Source organism: Chiloscyllium plagiosum, unplaced genomic scaffold (genome assembly GCF_037043375.1).
Source record: "Chiloscyllium plagiosum isolate Xiang-an unplaced genomic scaffold, Cpla_swu_hap1 HiC_scaffold_23, whole genome shotgun sequence".
In the NCBI taxonomy this organism is placed as follows: domain Eukaryota; kingdom Metazoa; phylum Chordata; class Chondrichthyes; order Orectolobiformes; family Hemiscylliidae; genus Chiloscyllium; species Chiloscyllium plagiosum.
In genome coordinates this window covers 41,973,892-41,998,003 of record NW_028270161.1, presented here as the reverse complement: position 1 = coordinate 41,998,003, position 24,112 = coordinate 41,973,892, and the positions used below count along the sequence as shown (strand labels likewise).

Here is a 24,112-nt window from a genome sequence, read left to right as displayed (position 1 = left end):
GTGATTACTAATGTAATATTACTGTACACTGAATAGAAAATGAGAGAGAAATTGTTGCTCAGCAAATGCACAAGCAAGCATAATTATATCTAATCTAAAACAATCTAAGTTTGTACATTTTGCACAATAGCTAATGGGCTTGATTTCAACATAGTCAGTGGCAAAAGTGAATTTAGCCACCGTCTCAAAGAACTTGGGCATTACTACACCTCAGGCAAGGGGTGAGGTTGATAAGGCAGGGCTTTCACAGTAACTTCAGAGTTGCAGGAATTGAACCTGTGCTGCTAGTATCATTCTGCTTTGTACACCAGCCAACTGAGCTTATATTCAGGATGTAAATTGTGATCCAAACAACGTCTTTCAATATGGTCCAACTTTGTGTTGCTATCATATTTATGTTGATTGTTTTATTTAATTTTCAGATAATCGGATTGAACAGTACGTTAGAAATTTGCTCAGTGTGCCAAATCAGCGGAAGACTGTTTCAGTTGTTCCAGGAGGCCTTACACCTATTCAAGTTGAACTCGAGGAGATTGGATCCCAATTTGTCTGTATTATTAATTACAATATACAGGTGTATGGGCCATTTTATTCCGGCATTTTGCGAAAGCTTCTGTTCAATAATCTAGCATCGGCAGGTACTACAGCATCACAGGCTCCTTGAGTGCAGAAGGTTAATAAAAGGAGCACACATGGTCTTGGTTTGTAGTGTTTGTTTTGTTTTTGTATTGCATCTTTGTACGTTGCCTGTATAGAATAGTTTGTTCATCACTTAAATCTATTTGAATAATTGCGTGCATATATATATATATATATATATATATATAAAATGTCAAAACCACCCAATTATACGAAGTTATTTAATATCACTTGAAGCTAAATTTATATTGCATTTTTACTAAATAATTGCGGCCTTGCTCAGTTTTTTTTAAATTGGCCGTCAGTTTTAATTGTCCTAATTTCAGAAATAAATTTAAGGGAATTATAAAATAGTTTAGTATTTTTCTATGAAGTGAGAATCAAAACATTTGAAAAGAAAAACGTGAATACTTTTATATAGGATGCCAACGTAAGAGAGAGTTTGCAAAGACTGAAGGTAAGCCATTGAGTTTAATGTCTGCAGGAAAAAAGACAATGAATTCCATTTCAGAATAGGTGAGGAACTTGATATCTTCAGCAACACCTTGCTGTGCAAACTGCATGTATTCATTGGCCCTCAACGTAATATTTTGCTGTTCACTTTTCTCTATTTGGGTTTAATGGTGCTTCAGGAGCAATTCATGGATTTTACAATCAGTAGAAACATGAAGATAGCTTCAACATTGTTTTAAAATGTAGAACTAATTGTTTGTATTTTTATATGCATTTTATCTGTATGTTTAGTCTGGTTTTGCTGCATCAATTTTATTTTGTGTGTATATATAGTTTATGTTCCACTTACTTGGAACAGAATTGGTGATTTACAGCAGGTAGATTACTGCTCACCTTTGATGTAGATTATGTATTTTCGTCATTAGAGGAGATTTGATCCATGCATGTCTTTTTTTGTTTGGCTTAACATTTAGAACAGTGTTGGAACAGTGTTTCAAAGCTGTATTTGTTAATCTCATTTCTGCTGCAGACTGTCACACTGGTGCTAAGTTTACTGTTAACTGACATGACTAGTCTGTTTTTAAAATCAAAGTTTTTCTTGTTTTACAGTAGTATGTTTGTGCCCAATAACTTGCAAATTATACATACTGAAGTACTGTACTTTTTGTGAGGGACTAAGCAGTAGTAACATTGGCTATTGTTCATCTGTGGCTCTCCTTGTGGAATATTCCCCACCAAAATGTGTCTTAATCATCACCCCATCCCAACACCACTTTCCATATGTTCACTAAACACCTGTAGTTCACTTAATTGTGGTCTTTACATTTTTTCAGAAATGGGTAGAAGATTCATATCTAAAATCATTCACAGTTTTATTTTTCCTTTTTAGAATTTGCAGCTCAATTCAGCATCTCCCTATTTAGTATAGGATAGATTTTCATCCTTACTGTTTAGAACTTAAACCTCAGCTTGATGGCATGCAGAGAGAAAACCTGAATGTGCATAAATGCATGCTTAAACTGGAGAAATTTAATTCAATTAGAACAGATTAAGATGGAATCCATCGTGGGCATACCTTGTAACCACATTTTTTCTTCTACCCTAAATCTATACCATTATTTCTTGGATTGAACAGAATTTAAGAAACATGACGAGCTTATATTGTTGTGTGGAATGAACAATAGAAATGGCCCAAATTATATTTTATCAAACCACATATTACTTCAGAAGTGGTCAATACCCCATACAGGGTTATCAGTTACTGCACTGGCATTCATTTGAGGCTGAGGTAGGTGCAAACCCCTAGACAAAGATATTAATTTAAACTGGTAGGATGGGTACCTAGAAATGTAAGTCTTCTTCAGTACCAATGTGAAGGACATTTGCAGAGGGAAAAAAGTTGCTAATGGTCAGGTTGAAAGCAACTTTTAAAAAATTTTCCAAAATGAGATGGAAAGTGACAGTGTTGTTATACTATTTGCTGTACTTAAAAGCTCACCTTAATTCTTCATTGTTGACGTGTATAAAAATATATTTGAAGTATGAAGTTTTATATTTAATAAAATCTTAAATGAAGTCTGGTCTAAAATGTATTTTATTGCAAAATTTTATATTTAACGATCTTGAAAGCCATTGTTTTGAATTTAGTGATGGCAGAGAACATGTAGTAACTTGTGAATTTTACTTCTGCATCACATCTTTAATTTTTAATGTGCATTAATATCATTTCTGATCTTTGGCTACAAAGTAGTTTAACAATATTGTATGAAGTAGTCGCTGTATTAATGTAGTAAATGTGGCTTCCTATTTGCACAGACTAGGGATCTCAAACTACAATGTGTTAGTTACCAGATAATCCATAGCAATAAATATTCAAAATATTTGTAAACATTTTGTAACACATACTGAGAATCATCTTTACTAATAAAATTAGATCTAAAGGACCCGACTCCACTGTAAATTACCTAAATTGGTAAAAGTCATTGCTCAACTATCTTGTGTCTAGGAAACATTCTTGCTTAATCTTAAAACAAAATGTCAGTGAGATCTGAATTTTGTAGAAGTGGGGGACATATTCCCTTCTCTTTCAAACATAAACATAAACCTAACCTCTACCCCATTGAAAATGTCAATAGGCTCAAGACAGACATAAGTGGCCACACAATACAGATAATATTGTTTGCAGACTTAATGAACTGAGGGTGGAATCGTTGTTCCTCAGGGACAGTATTTCCCACCATCTAGCTGCTTGCCAAACTGTTTGGCACATGGATGAGGCAAACTCCGTTTTAGCAGCAGCCAATATCACAAACAGCCCCAATAAGGAGAGGATCCATGGATATATAATGTACATGTCACTGTAATCTTTGGTCAGGAAGCAATTAGGGAGGGGAACTTCAGTTGTCTGGGTCTGGAGGGTATTAGGGGGACAATCATTATGGGGAGGGTGTGCCCAATGGGCACAAAGTACCTATCCAAAGCAGTTACAGTTATTTGCACTTTTTAACCTGAGGTTATGAAAGTCGAACTGTCCTTCTTCATTTTGCCTTCCCCAGCACTCACTGTTGCAGCAGAGGGAGAAACCAGCCTAAGGTTGTGCAAACTGGATGTTGCCTTGTGTGGCCACCAAAGTGTTGGGCTGGACTTAGCTTAAGATTGGCAGGAAGGCAGCAGGCTGACCACCGATTCTATTTATGTGTCATTCTCCATGCAAACACTGCTTTGGGAAACAGTACAATTCCCCCAAATAACATTGTGAAGTATAGGTAGTTGCATTTGAGTGAAATCTCATTGAATAGAAAATCGCTTAATAGAAATAATGGGACCTAAGAGAAAAGTGGCACTGGGGCAGACGAGCAAGAAATATCACTCATGTTCACTCAAAAATCACCCAAAAGCCTAACACAAAGTATACCACAGCCTGAATGAAGATTTTAAATCCTATTTATTAACAAAAGTAAATTTAACACAGTACATTGACAAAATATTGTCAATGCAGGGACAGAGAGTCATTGCAAACGTGGATGGCTGTGGTTGATTGTCTTCTGACTGTTTCTTGGGGGTTGGTTTACATTGTGACGTACAGGGACAAAAACAAATTAGAAAGGCAAAAAATATATTTAAGAGTAATGCAGTCCAGCAGGAATTATGCAGGGCTTATATAGGAATTATGCAATAATATTCTTGTTTCAGAGGGAGAACAATGAACATTCATTATTTTAATTTTTGAGATGAAGCTGTTCAATGTACTGTACCTCTCCCATGGTCTGACAGCAGCTGACATTGGCACGTGTGTAAAACAGGCAGAACGAAACATGAGAAATAATTGCCACTCGAATAGTTGCAAACAGAGGTAAGCATTCTTGAAAATACCTTTACATAAATCTTCAGCAATATTATAGCCAAATAGGAACCTGGGGGAGCTAGCCAACTGGACACAAAATTGGCTTGAATGTAGGAAACAGAGGGTAGTTATGAAGGGTTGTTTTTCAAACTGAAGGTCTGTGATCAGCGGTGTACCACTAGGATTGATGTTTGCTACACTGCTTTTTGTCATTTATTTCAATGATTTGGATGTGAATATAAGAGGGATGGTTAGTAAATTTGCAGATGACACCAAGATTGGTGGTGTTAGTGGACAGTGAAGAAGATTTTCTCAGAGTACAATAGGACCTTCCTCAAATAGGCCAATGGACCAGGAGTGCCAGATGGAGTTAAATGTAGATAAATGTGAGGTGTTACATTTTGATAAAGTAAGTCAAGGTAAGATTTATACACTTAATGGTGGGCCCCTGGGAGTATTGCTGAACAAAGAGACCTAGGGGTGTAGGTATATCATTCCTTGCAAGTTGTTATGAAGATGTGGATGTACAGCACCTTTAAGAGAGTTAAAAGCTAGCAGAACTACCTGACTGCACCAAGTGTTCTGAATAAGATACAATGTAATGTGGTCCAGCAGCTAGGGTAGCTGGTTGCCTGGAGACAAAAACAAATTCAAATTAGGCCAATCAGTTTAAATTATACCCCCCAAAAATACCAAATTCCAATCAAGTTTGAATTTAGTATATTGACAATATTAAAAGCCAATGACATAATCCGATGCTTTGGGGGTAAAAGACTGGGAAAAATTGAACGGCTAGGGGAGAACTGTCGAAAGACCAACAGATGTAGGCTGCTAGTCAGAACTCTCTGAGGGGTACCTGTCTAGAGAAAGAGTTTGCACAGAGAAAAACATCAACACTGACCTGGAGAACAAATCTACTGAGGAAGATACAACAAGAAGATTCGACCGCTGGCTGGTTTTGAAATTTGAATTTTTGGTAAGTCTTCACCGGGGCTTTTATTAAACTAGTATTATAGAAGGGAAAGAAAAAGATAGATTAGAGGAAAGAGTTGTAAATAGTTCTTTGTTAATTATTCTCTGTTATACTTTAAGAAATAAAGTTGTTCATTTTTCAGATTTTCACACATTACTGCACAAGATAAATCTTTTCCGTATTGCTGGTTTAAATTAAGCAGGAGGGTTTACCCGTGTCTTAAAAGTTTGGGGGCTCGTCATCTGAATTTGAACTGGTTTAGACAGATTTGAATAGATTTGGGGGTATGAAAAATCCCAGCATATTTAAACACTTGAGGTTAGTGTCCAAGATCTTTAAATAAAACGTAGGTGAGGCAATTTGTTTAATTTCAGTGGTTTATTAAATTTAAAGTGAGAGAAATGGCTCTTAAAATTGCTAAAGAAGTTCTGGGATTTGAATATGATTCTCAAATTTGCGAAGGAAGTTTAGAAGTAAAGAAAAAAGCCATACTTTTAGAATTAGCAAATAAGTTAGATTTGGGTTTAACCAAGGACAAAAGTAAATCTGAAATTGTAAGGGAATTACTCAAACACTTAGGTGTGTCAGAGAAACAGACAAGTTCTGTAGAGGTAGAAAAATTTAAACTACAATTGAGGAAAATGCAATTAGAAGATAAACAGAGAGAGAGAGGGAGAGAAAGGGGGAGAGAGAAAGAGAGCAAGAGGGAGGGAGAGGAAAAAGAGAGCAAGTTCTTAGCTGAGAAGAGAGGGAGAGAGAAAGAGAGAGAGGAAAAAGATAGAAGGTTCTTAGCTGAGCAGAAAGAGAGAATTTGAACTTGAGAAGTTGCAACTGAGTTAGCAAAGTCAAGTTAACAGGATGGAGATTAAAAGAGAAGGCAGTGATATATACAAATATATCAAAACTCTGCCACATTTCGATGAGAAAGCTGTTGAAGCCTTAATTTCATTTGAAAAATTGACTGGGCAGATGGAGTAGTCTGAGGATTTATGGGTAATGCTAGTTCACACTAAACTGGTAGGCAGAGCTAGTGAGGTATTTGCCACTATGTCAGGTGAGGGGTCACAAGATTATGAAGAGGTTAAACAGGCTATTTTAAGTGCTTATGAATTGGTACCAGAAGCATATAGACAGTGGTTCAGAAACATTACGAAGGAACCAGGTCAGACTTATGTTGAGTTCGAAAGAATTGAACACAGTCATTTTGATAGATGGGTGCATGCTTTGAAAATAGATAGGACATAGGACATAGAACATAGAACAATACAGCACAGAACAGGCCCTTCGGCCCACGATGTTGTGCCGAACATTTGTCCTAGCTTAAGCACCCATCCATGTACCTATCCAATTGCCGCTTAAAGGTCACCAAAGAGTCTGACTCTACCACTCCCACAGGCAGCGCATTCCATGCCCCCACCACTCTCTGGGTAAAGAACCCACCCCTGACATCTCCCCTATACCTTCCACCCTTCACCTTAAATTTATGTCCCCTTGTAAAACTCTGTTGCACCCGGGGAAAAAGTTTCTGACTGTCTACTCTATCTATTCCTCTGATCATCTTATAAACCTCTATCAAGTCACCCCTCATCCTTCGCCGTTCCAACGAGAAAAGACCTAGCACTCTCAACCTATCCTTGTACGACCTATTCTCCATTCCAGGCAACATCCTGGTAAATCTTCTCTGCACCCTCTCCAAAGCTTCCACATCTTTCCTAAAGTGAGGCGACCAGAACTGCACACAGTACTCCAAATGTGACCTAACCAAAGTCCTGTACAGTTGCAACATCACTTCACGACTCTTGAATTCAATCCCTCTGCTAATGAACGCTAATACACCATAGGCCTTCTTACAAGCTCTATCCACCTGAGTGGCAACTTTCAAAGATCTATGAACATAGACCCCAAGATCCCTCTGTTCCTCCACCTCACTAAGAACCCTACCGTTAACCCTGTATTCCGCATTCTTATTTGTCTTTCCAAAATGGACAACCTCACACTTGGCAGGGTTGAACTCCATCTGCCACTCCTCAGCCCAGCTCTGCATCATATCTAAGTCTCTTTGCAGCCGACAACAGCCCTCCTCACTATCCACAACTCCACCAATCTTCGTATCAACTGCAAATTTACTGACCCACCCTTCGACTCCCTCATCCAAGTCATTAATAAAAATTACAAACAGGACCATTAAGGCTCTAAGAGATTATTCTGCTGGAGGAGTTTAAAAACTCACTTCCAGAGATAGTAAGAATTCAGGAACAGAAAGTTCAGGAAGTGAGAAGGGCAGCAGAATTAGCAGATGAATACATGTTGGTGCATAAGACAAGCTTCCGGCCAGAATTTTGTCCTCTGAAGGATAGAAGTTGGGAGAAGGGGTCTTCATATGTTATGAAACCAAGAATAGAGAGCACTGGTAAGAATTTACCACAGGATAAAAAAGAAGCCCAAAAGGGTGGAAAGAAGGTGAAAGACCTCAGGTATTTCCACTGTGGTAAAGTGGGGCATGTAAAATCACAGTGCTGGTCATTAAAGAAAGGCACTGTGGGAAAAGATGTAAAAGAAGCTAAGCCAGTAGTATTAGTGAAAATAGTAAAGGAGACCCCAACAAGAGCTGAGGAGCTGCAGGAGAGTGTGCAGCCAAGGCAGGGGCTGAGTATGGAGTTAGTAGCAGACTCCTAGAAAGAATTCACCCCTGTCGGTAAAGTTTGCTCGGAAAGAACAAGGACAGAAGGACAAGAAGTTATAATTTTGAGATATTCAGGATCTAAACAGTTGCTGATAGTAAGGGATGAGTAAATATGCACTCTCTCTGATGTGTTACCTGAGAGTATGGTAACTTATGGAATAGATAGATAGAAATTTAGCGTTCCCCTATGTAAGATCAGGTTGGAGTACCAACTCAAGCCTGGGGAAGTTACACTGGGAGAGATTGACAGAGTGTCAGTTTGAGGAATTCAGTTTGTTTTGGGAATGATTTGGCAGAATCCAAGGTGGGAGTGACATCCCTAGTTGTGCAGAAGAAACTGAGGAGTTAAAACAGAAATATCCTGGTATTTTCCCAGACTGTGTGGTAACCAGATCCCACTATAATAAGTCACAGCATGAAGTGAAAAGTAAAGAGAAAGATGAAGGAGTTGAGGTTTAGTTAGTGGACACCCTGTTTGACATAATGGTGGAGGAAAAGTCTGAACAGGCAGAGGGTCAGATAGAAGTGTTTACTCGTGAAAGGCGAAGAGACTTGCAACAGCAACACAAAATTGTAAAAGATATATATGTGGATGTGTACTCCAAAAAGAAGACAGAGAATATTCAGGAGGGTTTTGATCTGAGAGATAGAATCCCAAGGCAGAAATGGAGACTACGGCAGGTTAGTGCAGAAGAGAAATGGGCCGAAGTGCACCAGATTGTGCTGCCGGTAGCATGCACACAGGAGGTGTAACAGGTAGCACATGAACTACCTCACCTCCGATACATAATCTAAGTGTGAGATCTCAGACTTTGGTCTTGTCAATTTTTCTTTAATTTCAAAGGGCCTCTCACTTCATGCCAGAATATTAACTCAAAAGAAGTGAACTGAGTAGATTCGTTTGGGGAATGTCTAATGGCAAACAATATGAATGGGATACCTTTATTCCAATCATTTGGATAACCCTGACAGTATGCTCTCAACATGGTCTTCAAAGTCTGATGCCACCTTTCTAAAGCTCCCTGGGATTCAGGATGATATGCACTGGGTTGAACGTGTTGTATACCCTAAGCTATCCATAACCTCCTTAAATAGCCTAGCAGTAAAATTTGACCCTTGGTCCAACTGAATCTTTCTGGGTAGCCCGTATCGTGTGAAGAAAGCTACTAACTCTTCTAGTACACTTTTTGCCTTGAAACTCCGTAATGGAATTGCCTCTGGAAATTTGATAGACACAGCCATTATGGTTAACAAGTACCGGTTCACACGTTTAGTTCTCGGGAGGGGACCTACACAATCAGTTATAACACATGTGAAAGGTTCTTCAAATGCGGGATTTGGCAACAAAGCTGCTGGTTTTAATTACCGCTTGGGGCTTACCTACCATTTGGCATGTATGACACATTTGGCAAAAATTAACCACATTCCTATGCATTCCATGCCAATAAAGATGTTTTTGTACCTTAGCCTGAATCTTTTGTACCCCAAGGACCCAGCAGCACAGGCAATTCTCACAGAGCATATCAGTGTGTTCACCAGTTACAAACACGACAATGGTTGTATAGAGGGGAAGAGAGTGATAAATGGACCAGACCCAAAGTCCCACTTTCCCCAAAGGGAAGGTGGCCAAGGTCATTAGCAGCTTGTGGCATCTACCAACACTTCATCAATATGGCTGGTTAAGAAACCAGATGGCCCACCATCAATTACAAGAAACTATATAAAATCACTCGACTTGTGGTACCAACAGTCACAACCAAGCTCCAAAATCATGATGAGGCAGGTCTCACGGGCAAAACATTTCACCAGACTGGACGTTAATAATGGATTTTGGTCTGTCACCTCCTCCACCAATGTTGCCAATACAAATTTGCCTTCACATTTCAGGGCCAGCAATGCACTTGGACTTGTTTGCCCCAGGGTTTTCACAATTCTCCATCAATGTTTCATCAGAGGCTAACCACAGGGCTAGAGACGTTTTCCCAATCTTTGGTATAGTACGTGGATGATCTCCTCCTGCAGACAAGAAACAAGGACTGAACGTTTGATACTGTAATAGGAACAGTTAACCCTCCCCAACACCCTTGCACTAAAAGTTAACTCCAAGAACAAGTATGATATCTGGGAACTGTGATAGCTCAGGGGAAATGCAAGTTAGAAGGCAAGCCCATTGAGGCCATCGCCTATTTGCCCCTCCCCAGGGAAAGTGAAGTCATCGCATTTATTTCTGGGCTTACTGGGAAACTGTCGGAACTATTTTGATAAAGCTGCCCAATTCTCTGGCCTCCTTAAAAAGAAATGCCCCATGAGAATGGACTGAACAGCACATGGATGCTATTGCTGAATTACAGCAGTCCCTAGCAGAGGCCCCTGCACTGCAGGTACATGACCCAGAACTTCCCTTTGCTTTGAAAGTTGCAGCTATGGACGGCAGACCGGCAGCTGTACTTCGCCAAGAACAACACAATACTGGTAGCCATGCCTGTTAGAATCTTTCACCGGTACAGCAGGGCTCTCCATGAGCTAGCTGTGTTTTGGGAAGTACAACATTTTGACTACATAATCAGCTTGAAGTCCCTAACCATCCTGGTGAATACCCCATTCAACTTATGCTGGATGGCAGGGTTAAAGACAGTATGCTCAGGTAAAACTGCAAAGCACACAGGACCCTTATGTTACAGGAACACAATTTTGTGGTCAAATGTACCAAAGTATCCACCATCCTAGTCAACAATTTGAGCTATGGAGAATGCCATGAGTATCATGTAGTGGGACCAATGGACCTTTTGCTCTGAAACAAAATGGGAGAAGACCCAAGGGAAGCTGGGGAGTAGAACAGTCTTCCCCCATCCCCCCAGTAAGAATATGTGTAAATTGATCCTCTACAGTGAAGGGTGGAGACTGAAAGACAGGATGTGGTAAATACATGGAGAACCACAGGGGCAAACCCCTAATAGAGTTGGCACTGAAGATCTGCAACAAAATGAGCTCTCAGGCTGCTGGAGCTTGCAGTTATAGCCTACGTGGTCAGCCACCCTGAAAACATTCCCCCACCAGCAGACATACACTCTAAACAGCAGTTATATCTGCAATGGTTTAACTGCCTTCCTGTCACTATTTGAAGCTAGAGGATTCATCTTGACAGGTGTGAAGCCATTACCGTATACCCCCCTGTTCAAATTTATTCTGCAAATTGCCCAAGACCACAAATACACAATTTTTTAAGGTGATAGCCCACCATTGACCTTCCCCAAGTGGAAACATAAGGGGAGATGAATTGGCTAAGCAGGGTGCACTTGAAGGAAAACCAAGGCAGCCACCACCCATCCGTCCATTCCAGAACAAATAGATGCCACCACTGTGAGTCAAACCAAGGTCTAAGACTGGTACAAGCTCAGAGCAGTGATGCTGAGTTAAAGCAAATACAGGAGGTAATGATCCCCGCCTGGTATAGCAAGTGGGAGGACAAGTTCAATATCAAAGACGGACCCTTTTTCAAAAATGGATGGTAAGCAGTACCAGTCCAGGACCAAAACAAGGGACTTAACAATGGCACAGTGTTCAGGGATATCAAGGGACAGATGCCATGACTGGCTGAATGAAGGGATTGTGTAGGTAGCCAAAAATGGGAAAAGACATAAAATATTATGTTCAGAATAGTGTCATCTGTGTCCAGAACAATCAAGAAAGTATGCCAATGAAGGAGGGTTAAGGTGGGTAAGTAACCAGATGGTGAACAGACCTTCAAATAATCTACGCTGGCCCACTATCACCCTATAAATGGAGATCTAAGTATATCCTGGTCATCGGGGGTATTTTTAGTATATGGGTCAAGGCATTCCCCACTCGAATAACACCACAAACAGTGGACATTAATTCGACACCGTTTCACTAGATACCGCTGTGCAGATTTGGACCAGGGAGCCTATTTCACAGCCCAGGTAATGCAGGCAGTGATGACTATATTTGGTGTTAGCCAAAGGTTCCACATCACCTACCATTCTCAATCCAGGAGGATTGTACAGAGGTTGAATTGCGCTCGCAAAGAGATGCTGTGAAAGGTCATCCAGAAAAACAACTCAACCTGGAATATAGTTTTACCCTTAGACCTCACATTCACTTGGATTCACCCCTCACATTCTAATGACCAGACGCCCATGAGAGGTGTCAAAACCTTAATAGACTGGTTGCCATGAGAAAACTGTGAAAGTTCTATTAGAAAATATACAGGCTGCACACAAAGCAGCTGCCATCAGAATGACAGAAAATGTCTTGTGTGGTTTCCGGATAAATATCGCTCTAAATTGTACTGTAGAAATCCAGAGCTTGAATACAGACATCACCAGGTAGCTATAGGGGGAAAGAAGAATACTATATCAGAGCTTTCCAAAAACACTCCCAGTATGGCGCCTTCACGTGTAACATCCAAAACACCAACTTTTGTCAAGTTCACAGACATTTATTGGGGGGGGGGGGGGGGGTGATCTTTGTCTCAGAGAAACTTTGGGGGTTATTAGGAAAATTACAACACTGGCTTTGAACTCTTACGAGAAAAATTACAGCAGGTACAGACATGATTGGCAAATGCACTTAAAGGTTTTACCACCATTATTAAACGGACAGAGCAAATTCAAAAGGGTATTCGGGAAATCGACTATTTGATGGGATGGGTTCTGCGTCAGGGACTCAAACATGCAGATTTATCTGTCACAACCGGCTGTGTGTTCACCCTGTTTATTTTGATTTACCTCACTGTCCTCTCGGTTAAATTCGTCCACTGGAAGAAGGAACTCATAGAAACGAAATATGGACCCTATGCTCTTACAGCGGGAGCCAAGAAATAAATGAATCCGAACAACAACGCGAAAGGATTAAGCAACTGTAGTACAGTATGAATTTTAGTCTATAGAGTGCTGCTAAAGAGACTTAGGGCAAACCGGTGTACGTAAATAATGGCTAATTCTCAATTTATGTATTAAATTATTTGCATAAAATTGTGTTAAACATATTGAGGTGCACAAGAAAGATAGTTGGTGTGTAGGTAATTGTCTATACACAGTGGGGTACCCAGATACTCAGTAGAGTTAGGCTATCCATCTGCTACATCGACCTGCGTGGAAAAGAGCCAACCCAATGTCAGAGAGGGAGGAGATCCCAACGGCCCAACTCAAGCACATGGATCATTGAGGAACCGCCATGGGACACGAGGTCTCCCCCCCCCCAAAAAACCAAACCCCAAATCCTCTTCTGGCCAAGGCAGTTGGTGCGCATGCGGGTGGAGGTCCGGGTCCCTCTGTATTGTGCCGCATTAAAACTGGACTTTCGCAAAGTGTGGGTGCGGAGCAGTGGACTGATTGTCGGTGTCACCAGCAAGGACATGTCTCCATGTGTTACCTGTCGTGCAGGTTCTCACCTGCGGTCTTCCTTTGATGAGAGTGATTGGCAGCCTCGCGCTCTGTATACGGCCGTCTCCTGGCAACCGGGCGCCTCGCACTGATTGGGATCCTTCCGCCGCACACCCGGAGAATGGGGCGGCGGAGGGAGACTGATGGAGAAAGCTGAGTGAAAGGTTCCTGCCTCAGTGCAGAGGGAGAAGGAGGAAATATCATCTTTACAACATGGATTGTCAGTACTGAGAGCCAAGACTGTGTGTTTCAGAAGCACTCAGGTGAGGGGGTCATTTCCTACCTTTATTCTCAGTTGTATGTAGCTGTGTGGACGAATGAGGAATACGAAATTCACCAAAGTTATTTTGTAATGATGTCCACATTGCGCAACAAAAACAGTTGGAAGTTTGTGTGGTAAATTGCAATTATAGTAAATGAACATGTTTAATTTGATTGCTAAGAATAAACATTTCGACCCAATTATCTATCATTTACAGTCAATTCTATATTGACTGTACTAAAGTATGTATATTGATTGATACACACATCAGTGCACTGTTTATATAAATTTATCTAGTCAGCATATAAACTGTAAATTGATTCCCATGCTTTTGTGATCCTTGAATTTATAAAATCATGACCACTTCCCAGATTTTCAGAAACACACCACACATTTTATGCTTTACAAAATTAATAGTGATTTTGAAATGTTGAGAATACCATAGTAACTAAATTTCAGACACAACATGTTTATTGAATAGCATTCATAATCTTTTGGTTTAGTTGTTCATCAATTGATTTTGGAAGCAAAATTGGACAATTAGTTGTCACAACTAAGGTCTGTGCATGTTTTATTATTAAGCCGCAGAAGTTGTGGAAAATTGCTAAGGTGTGTCCTATCCAGCAAGTGCAAAACAAATCCAATACAGCCTGTCAGCCTCATCTCAATCACTATCAAAGTAATGGAAGGTGTTGTTGACAGTGTTATCAAGTGACATTTACACAGGAATAGCCTGGTCACTGATTCACTAAGTGCTGCAAGGTCCAGTGATGTCTTGATTGAAAAATAGTTAACTTGCTGAACTCACCAGCTGAGAATGTTACTGTTCTTCACATCAAAGCAGCATTTGACTAAGTATGTCATTAAAAAGCCCTGGCAAAATGCAGAAAATAGGAATCACGAGGGAAAGCTCTACGCTGGAGTGAATTCTATCTGTGACAGAGGGAAATGGTCAAAAGTGTTGGAGTCCATATAAATCAGGCCCAGGGCACTGTTGCAGAAATTCTGTGAGGTCATCCATTTTCAGATGGGGATGATTGCTGATGATTGCATAACGTTTCATACTATTCACAAATCCTCAGATACTCAAGCGGTCCATGCCAATATGCAACAAGACCTGGACAACATTCAGACTTGGGCTGACAAATGGCAAATGATAGAGAATCAAACTTGATGTTCAATTGTATTACCATTGCTGAATCCCCCACAATCAAAATCTTGACAAGAATTTGAACTGGAACCTGCTGAAAGAGCGGGTCAAGAGATTAGGAATTCTAAGGTGAGTAACTCACCTCCTGATTTCCCAAAGCCTGTCTGCAATCTAAAAGGCAGAATTCAAAAATGTGATACTCTTGGGCTCCAAAAATATTCAAAAAGCTTAACACCATTCAGGACAAAGCAGCCAACTTGATCAACACCATCCATCAAGTGAAATAGTCATTCAGCTTTCTACCACTGCACACGGTGGCAGCTGGCTATACAATCTTTAAGATTCACTGCAGCAACTCATCATGTTTTTTAGCTGGGTTCTTTTGACAGCACCACTCATGATCTCTAGCACCAAGAAGGACAATGACAGCACATGCAGCACCATCTGCAAGTTTCCTTTCAAGCAGCATATGTGAGTTAGAACTATATCAGCATCCCTTCACAGTCTTGGGATCAAAATTTTGAAATTTGCTACCCAGTAGCACTCATGGTGTACATGCACTATACAGTATGTACTGCACCAACTCAATAAGACAGCCTTCCATCACTTCTCAATACAGCTGGGATGAGCAACAAATTCTGTCCTTATCAGCAACACCCATATATCATAAAACATAAAGCTAGATTGGCATTGCAAAAGAAGAGGCATTGGTGGAATTGCTAGGGAATGCATCTTTACTGATGTATGATTTGTGATTTGAAAAAACAAGTTTGGAAGTGACAAATAAAAAAAAATTCTCTTGCTTCCAACACTTGCAACTTGCATTTACTTTTGACGTTGTAAACATCTCAAGGCACTCCTCAGTATTATGAACAGATACTAAACAGCTGTGTAAGATCTGGTGTTGGTTGAACATAAGGTCAATGTAGTAAGTTTTGAGAAGACGGGTGAATGGTAATAAGACTGAAGGATTTGAGAAGCATGTTTCATAGTTCAGCAAATGTGGTTAAAATAGATTAAGAATCCAATACTAGAACTGTAGGCAAATGTCCTACAAAGAAGGAAACTACAGTTAGAAGGTTGCAGGGCATGTTTTGGAAGAAGTTGCAGAGATAGAATGGGGCAAAGTCATGGTGAGGTTTACAAAGAGAGAAATTTTGAAGTTAATACATTGGGACCAAGAAATGGCAAGGATTCGTGACCAGTTAATCTCTTTTGATGGTAGATGTGGAAAAATAAGCATTTGCCAGATCTGTGGTGGCTATCCCATACTTTTCTTCAATAATTTTATAGAATATTTTATATCATATGAACAATAAGATGGTTCTCAGTTTAAAGCCTCTCTCAGACAATAGCACTTCAGAAATTGCACCACTCATGCAGTATCAACCTAGATATGTGTTCAAGTCCTGAAACAGATCTTAACGTTGTACTTCAGTCTTGCCGTGTGAGCTATGTAGTTCAATAGAATTCAGGTATAACAAAGTTCAACAATAGTCATATATTGCAATTCAAGTTGAGGATGGTGAATTGAGGATTATTGATATCCCTGTAGATGGTGTGAACACGATGCTATATATTTTACTTTTTTATATTGCCAAGTAGTGAAATTTATATGTGAAGTACATTCTGATTATGTTCTCTTGACAGTGATTTCCTACAATAATGATTCAAGGTCTTGGTGTAACTGTTATGAAAAATAACAGCAAGAAACTATCAAATAAAAATGGTTCAAGCACTATGGTGCGAAGCGCAGCTGCAGCTAAGGTACTACACCAACGATATAAAGACATGCTGGAACCTCTAAGTCTCTTCCCAGCTGCTCCTGTTGAAGAACAACCTCCAGGTACCCATACATGATAGTAAGGCTTAATAGATGTTGGTTTCTGCAACTGTTTCCTACATCTTTGTGATGGAAATATACTTTTTGCCATACTACCAAAATATCTTCATTCCCTTATATTTCTGTAAGGCATGCAGAAATACAGATGAAGTTAGGAACAAAGAAAGAATACATTGTATTGGTAAATACCTTTCTCATGACTTCAGAATGTCCCAAAGCATTTTACAGGCAATGAAACACTTATGAAGCATTGTTACTGATGTTCTTTCTAAACTTCGTATACCACAAACACACAACAGTCCAGAATGTACCATTTGGGGAACAACAGGTTATGCACAAGAAACATTTTCTTTAAGATGTGTGGTTTTGTGGAAACTTTAAGGGCCAGTGCAGTGCAACAAATGGGTCACACACAACAAATGAAAAAAATAGAGGAAAAATTGATGGTCAGTGTTGTAACATTGGAAATGTGTAGGCAGTTTGTGTATGGTAAGTTTCCCTAACAGTAGGGAGATAATGGTGAAGTATCAGCTTTAATGAAGCTGGTTGAGATATGGATATCAGGACATTTAAGAGAATTTCCCACACCCTTCCTCATAAAGCATCCCCATTGCTTGTAGTATTTATGTTTGTGCAAAAGCAATTTGCAGAATTTGTCCAATGGCTGGAGTAATGCAGAGGTGAAAAAAGAATTAAAAATCATTTGTTGGTTATCCTTGTGTGGCTGCAGAGTAGAACTAACAGGAAGTGTTCTAGGATTGTAACCCACCCATTTACATGAGCTCACTATGCATTTAGCAGGCCATCCTTGAATATATGCATGAAACTGTACCCCTGATATACATAATACTTAATCATGTTGAAAAAGCACAGACCTAGGGTTGTATTTTCAGAGTTCTACAATATTTCTGACAGATCCAGTTTTTTCTAGTACAAGGAATTCTGGGGGTTACTTTTGACCAGAAACTGAACTGGACTCACCATATAAATATTGTTACCGAAAGAGCAGGTCAGAAGCTGGGAATACTGTGGCGAGTAACCCCCAATAGTCAGAGGGAAATTGAGAAACAAACTTGTAAGGAGATCTCAGCTATCTGTAAGAATAATAGGGTAGATATGGTAGGGGATTTTAACTTTTCAAACATCGACTGGGACTGCCATAGTGTTAAAGGTTTAGATGGAGAAGAATTTCTTAAGTGTGTACAAGACAATTTTCTGATTCAGTATGTGGATGTACCTACTGGAGAAGGTGCAAAACTTGACCTACTCTTGGGAAATACGACAGGGCAGGTAACTGAGGTGTCAGTGGGGGAGCACTTTGGGGCCAGCGACCATAATTCTATTCGTTTTAAAATAGTGATGGAAAAGGATAGACCAGATCTGAAAGTTGAAGTTCTAAATTGGAGAAAGGCCAATTTTGACGGTATTAGGCAAGAACTTTCGAAAGCTGATTGGAGGCAGATGTTCGCAGGTAAAGGGACGTCTGGAAAATGGGAAACCTTCAGAAATGAGATAATAAGAATCCAGAGAACGTATATTCCTGTCAGGGTGAAAGGGAAGGCTGGTAGGTATAGGGAATGCTGGATGACTGAAGAAATTGAGGGTTTGGTTAAGAAAAAGAAGGAAGCATATGTCAGGTACAAACAGGATAGATCGAGTGACTCCTTAGAAGAGTATAAAGAAAGTAGGAGTATACTTAAGAGGGAAATCAGGAGGGCAAAACGGGGACATGAGATAGCTTTGGCAAATAGAATTCAGGAGAATCCAAAGGGGTTTTACAAATATATTAAGGACAAAAGGGTAACTGGGGAGAGAATAGGGCCCTTCAAAGATCAGCAAGGTGGTCTTTGTGTGGAGCCACAGAAAATGGGGGAGATACTAAATGAATATTTTGCATCAGTATTTACTGTGGAAAAGGATATGGAAGATATAGGCTGTAGGGAAATAGATGGTGACATCTTGCCAAATGTCCAGATTACAGAGGAGGAAGTGCTGGATGTCTTCAAAGGGTTAAAAGTGGATAAATCCCCAGGACCTGATCAGGTGTACCCGAGAACTCTGTGGGAAGCTAGAGAAGTGATTGCTGGGCCTCTTGCTGAGATATTTGTTTCATCGATAGTCACAGGTGAGGTGTCGGAAGACTGGAGGTTGGCAAACGTGGTGCCACTGTTTAAGAAGGGCGGTAAAGACAAGCCAGGGAACTATAGACCGGTGAGCCTGACCTCGGTGGTGGGCAACTTGTTTGAGGGAATCCTGAGGGACAGGATGTACATGTATTTGGAAAGGCAAGGACTAATTCGGGATAGTCAACATGGCTTTGTGCATGAGAAATCATGTCTCACAAACTTGATTGAGTTTTTTGAAGAAGTAATAAAGAAGATTGATGAGGGCAGAGCAGTAGATGTGATCTATATGGACTTCAGTAAGGCGTTAAACAAGGTTCCCCATGGGAGACTGATTAGTAAGGTTAGATCTCATGGAATACAGGGAGAACTAGCCATTCGGATACAGAACTGGCTCAAAGGTAGAAGACAGAGGGTGGTGGTGGAGGGTTGTTTTTCAGACTGGAGGCCTGTGACCTGTGGAATTCCACAAAGATCGGTGTTGGGCCCTCTATTTTTTGTCATTTACATAAATGATTTGGATGCGAGCATAAGAGATACAGTTAGTAAGTTTGCAGATGACACCAAAATTAGAGGTGTAGTGGACAGTGAAGAGGATTACATCAGATTGCAACAGGATCTGGACCAGATGGGCCAATGGGCTGAGAAGTGGCAGATGGAGTTTAATTCAGATAAATGCAAGGTTCTGCATTTTGGGAAAGCAAATCTTAGCTGGACTTATACGTTTAATGGTAAGATCCTAGGGAGTATTGCTGAACAAAGAGACCTTGGAGCGCAGGTTCATAGCTCCTTGAAAGTGGAGTCTCAGGTAGATAGGATAGTGAAGAAGGCGTTTGGCATGCTTTCCTTTCTTGGTCAGAGTATTGAGTACAGAAGTTGGGAGGTCATGTTGCGGCTGTACAGGACATTGGTTAGGCCACTGTTGGAATATTGCGTGCAATTCTGGTCTCCTTCTTATCGGAAAGATGTTGTGAAACTTGAAAGGGTTCAGAAAAGATTTACAAGGAGTTTGCCAGGGTTGGAGAATCTGAGCTACAGGGAGAGGCTGAACAGACTGGGGCTGTTTTCCTTGGAGCGTCGGAGGCTGAGGGGTGACCGTATAGTGGTTTACAAAATTGTGAGGGGCATGGATAGGATAAATAAACAAAGTCTTTTCCCTGGGGTCGAGGAGTCCAGAACTAGAGGGCATAGGTTTAGGGTGAGCGAGGAAAGATATAAAAGAGACCGAAGGGGCAACATTTTCATGCAGAAGGTGGTACGTGTATGGAATCAGCTGCCAGAGGATGTGGTGGAGGCTGGTACAATTGCAACATTTAAGAGGCATTTGGATGGGTAAATGAATAGGAAGGGTTTGGAGGGATATGGACTGGGTGCTGACAGGTGGGCCTAGATCAGGTTGGGATATCTGGTCGACGTGGAGGGGTTGGACCGAAGGGTCTGTTTCCATGCTGTACATCTCTATGACTCTATGACTCTAAGCAGGCAAGTGTGACTCTGACAGTGAGCTGATGATATGATTGTACTGGACAGGGTGCAGAGCTGAAAATGTGTTGCTGGAAACGCGCAGCAGGTTAGGCAGCATCCAGGGAACAGGAGAATCGACGTTTCGGGCATAAGCCCTTCTTCAGGAATGAGGAAAGTTTGTCCAGCAGGCTAAGATAAAAGGTAGGGAGGAGGGACTTGGGGAGGGGCGTCTGAAATGCGATAGGTGGAAAGAGGTCAAGGTGAGGGTGATAGGTCAGACTGGGGTGGGGCGGAGAGGTCAGGAAGAAGATTGCAGGTTAGGAAGGCGGTGCTGAGTTCGATGGATTTGACTGAGACAAGGTGGGGGGAGGGGAAATGAGGAAACTGGTGAAATCCGAGTTCATCCCTTGTGGTTGGAGGGTTCCTAGGCGGAAGATGAGGCGCTCTTCCTCCAACTATCGTGTTGTTGTGGTCTGGCGATGGAGGAGTCCAAAGACCTGCATATCCTTGGTGGAGTGGGAGGGGGAGTTGAAGTGTTGAGCCACAGGGTGGTTGGGTTGGTTGGTCCGGGTGTCCCAGAGGTGTTCTCTGAAACGCTCCACAAGTAGGCGGCCTGTCTCCCCAATATAGAGGAGGCCACATCAGGTGCAGAGGATGCAATAGATGATGTTTGTGGAGGTGCAGGTGAATCTGCGCTTTTCCAGCAACACATTTTCAGCTCCGATCTCCAGCATCTGCAGACCTCACTTTCTCCTCCTGGACAGGGTGCAGAGGCGATTCTGTTGCTGAAGGTGGAGCATTTTAGTTATGAGAAAGGGTGGATAAGCTAAGATTTTATTTTCTTTAGCACAGAAAAAATATATGGGGACCTACTTGAGATGTGTAAGACTATGAGGGCATGAACAGATTGGATAGAAAGCAGCTGTTTTCCCTTTTCTTCAATTTAACCATTTTCCTAATCAACTTGTTCAAAGGTATTATTACACAGTTCTGGAGCAGGTGGGATTTGAATCTGGTAGGGACATTACCACTGCACCATAAGAGTGCCCTAAAATTCTACGATCTGCTATAGCGGAATTCAAATCCAGGATCTTTACCTGCATTTCTGGATGAACAGTTCAGTGATAGTACCACTAGGCCATCACCTTCCCTCTGTTTTCCTTTGCTGAATTGCCAATAACAAGGGGTATAATTTCATGTTTAGTAGGGTTTTGAGGAAATTGTTTTTCATCCGGAGAGTGATGGGAATTGGAATGCACTATCTGGGAAGTGGGAAAACCCACAATCTTAAACAAAGTACTTGAATGAGCACTTGAAATATCATTGAAGGCAATGGACCAAGTTCTAAAATGTGGGACTAGTGTAGATTTAGAGTAGTTTTGGTTGGTGCAGACTTGATGGACCAAAGGGCCTCTTCTTTACTGCATGATCCTGTGATTAAACTTGCCAACTTATGTAAGTTCACACAGACTGTATTTTGACTGTTGCAAAGGCTTCAACCTGAAGTGTGTAAGTCAAGAATTGATGGAACACATAGAACACCCTTGAAAGGTGAATAAGGTATACATAACTTCCATGATCTGAAGATTTTTTGATCTAATCCATTCTTTAAACATTAGAAAAACAGGCTGAAACTGCTGGCGTTAAAAATAAAACCTATGCTGGACTTCTTTAATTGGCAGGTTGTCTTTTGTAGAGCTATAGAGTCATACGGCATTTAGAGTTCTGATCATGTAGACTCATACAGCCTTTTTTTTGTTAACCCATTTTTCTAATCAACCTGTTCAGAGATGTTATTACACACCTCTGGAGCAAATGAGACTTGAACCCAGGTATGCCAGTCCACCGATAGGCTCACTACCACTGCACCAAAAGAAGGGCCTTAATACAGCATATATAAGTTAGATAAATTAAAACATTTCCATCTGGTCATGAAGTTTCAGTGGAGTTCTTTGACATTTCTCCATTTGAATGCTTGGTTACAATGATCTCATTAGGGGTTTTATGTTCACGTTTTGATACTTTAAAGAGACAATGAATGGAGTTGTTTTTCTTAATAAAAGATTAATCATTTTAGATTTAAAAGCTTTGAATAGGTTTCTTAAATGGAGGATTTTTTCACTGAGGTGTGTAGGAATGAATGATGGATTCAGTTGGCAGAAGGAGATGGTAGTGTAGTGATAATGTCAGTAGATTGCAAACCACATCCCCATATTGATGTTCTGGAGTCAAAGATTCAAATCCCACCATGGAAGATAAAACATAGAAAAATACAGTGCAGTACAGGCCCTTTGACCCTCGATGTTGCGCCGATCCAAGCCCACCTAACCTACACTAGCCCACTATCCTCCATATGCCTATCCAATGCCCATTTAAATGCCCATAAAGAGGGAGAGTCCACCACTGCTACTGGCAGGGCATTCCATGAACTCACGACTCGCTGAGTAAAGAATCTACCCCTAACATCTGTCCTATACCTACCACCCCTTAATTTAAAGCTATGCCCCCTCGTAATAGCTAACTCCATACGTGGAAAAATGTTCTCATGGTCAACCCTATTTAAACCCCTAATCATCTTGTACACCTCTATCAAGTCACTCCTAAACCTTCTTTTTTCCAATGAAAACAACCACAAGTGCCTCAGCCTTTCCTCATACGATCTTCCTACCATACCAGGCAACATCCTGGTAAACCTCCTCTGCACCCGTTCCAGTGCATCCACATCCTTCCTATAGTATGGCGACCAAAACTGCACACAATACTCCAGATGTGGCCGCACCAGAGTCTTATACAACTGCAACATGACCTCAGGGTTCCGGAACTCAATTCCTCCACCAATAAAAGCCAGTACGCCATATGCCTTCTTCACCGCACTATTTACCTGGGTGGCAACTTTCAGAGATCTGTGTACATGGACACCAAGATCCCTCTGCTCATCCACACTACCAAGTATCCGACCATTAGCCCAGTACCCCATCTTTTTGTTACTCTTACCAAAGTGAATCACCTCACACTTACCTACATTGAACTCCATTTGCCACCTTTCTGCCCAGCTCTGCAACTTATCTATATCCCGCTGTAACCTGACACATCCTTCCTCACTGTCAACAACTCCACCGACTTTCATATCATCCGCAAACTTGCTCACCTAACCTTCTAGCCCCTCCTCCAGGTCATTTATAAAAATGACAAACAGCAATGGTCCCAAAACAGATCCTTGCGGAACACCACTAGTAATGCACTTCAAGATGAACCTTTACCATCAACTACTACCCCCTGTCTTCTTCCAGCCAGCCAATTCCTAATCCAAACCTCCAACTCACCCTCAATGCCATACCTCCGTATTTTTTGCAGTAGCCTACCATGGGGAACCTTATCAAACACCTTACTAAAATCCATATACACCACATCTACCACTTTACCCTCGTCTACCTCCTTAGTCACCTTCTCAAAGAATTCAATGAGGTTTGTGAGGCACGACCTGCCCTTCACAAAACCATGCTGACTATCCTTGATCACATTATTCCTATCCAGATGTTCACAAATCCTATCCCTTACAATTCTCTCTAAGACTTTGCCCACAACAGAAGTGAGACTCACCGGCCTATAGTTACTAGGGTTATCCCTACTCCCCTTCTTGAACAAGGGAACCACATTTGCTTTCCTCCAGTCTTCTGGCACTATTCCTGTAGACAACGAGGACATAAAAATCAAGGCCAATGGCTCTGCAATCTCCTCCCTTGCTTCCCAGAGAATCCTAGGATAAATGCCATC

At 41.0% G+C, this 24,112-nt stretch overlaps 2 protein-coding genes across 7 annotated transcripts in view; both read left to right on the top strand.

Annotated features, from left to right (window-relative positions):
* The window catches only part of tcp11l2 (t-complex 11, testis-specific-like 2), a 47,572-nt gene extending 44,905 nt beyond the window's left edge, over nucleotides 1-2,667 (top strand). For all 6 annotated transcript variants that reach the window (XM_087999564.1, XM_087999567.1, XM_087999565.1 and 3 more), the window contains exon 11: nucleotides 423-2,667. In XM_087999564.1, the coding sequence (XP_087855690.1) occupies nucleotides 423-664 (242 nt within the window). In that variant the 3' untranslated portion in view covers nucleotides 665-2,667. The remainder of the gene's footprint in view (nucleotides 1-422) is intronic.
* Nucleotides 2,668-13,690: 11,023 nt separating this feature from the next.
* The window catches only part of LOC122561665 (coiled-coil domain-containing protein 87), a 75,119-nt gene continuing 64,697 nt past the window's right edge, over nucleotides 13,691-24,112 (top strand). The window contains exons 1-3 of the mRNA XM_087999298.1: nucleotides 13,691-13,759; nucleotides 14,841-15,037; nucleotides 16,559-16,754. Coding sequence (XP_087855424.1) covers nucleotides 16,574-16,754 — 181 coding nt within the window. The 5' untranslated portion in view covers nucleotides 13,691-13,759; nucleotides 14,841-15,037; nucleotides 16,559-16,573. The remainder of the gene's footprint in view (nucleotides 13,760-14,840; nucleotides 15,038-16,558; nucleotides 16,755-24,112) is intronic.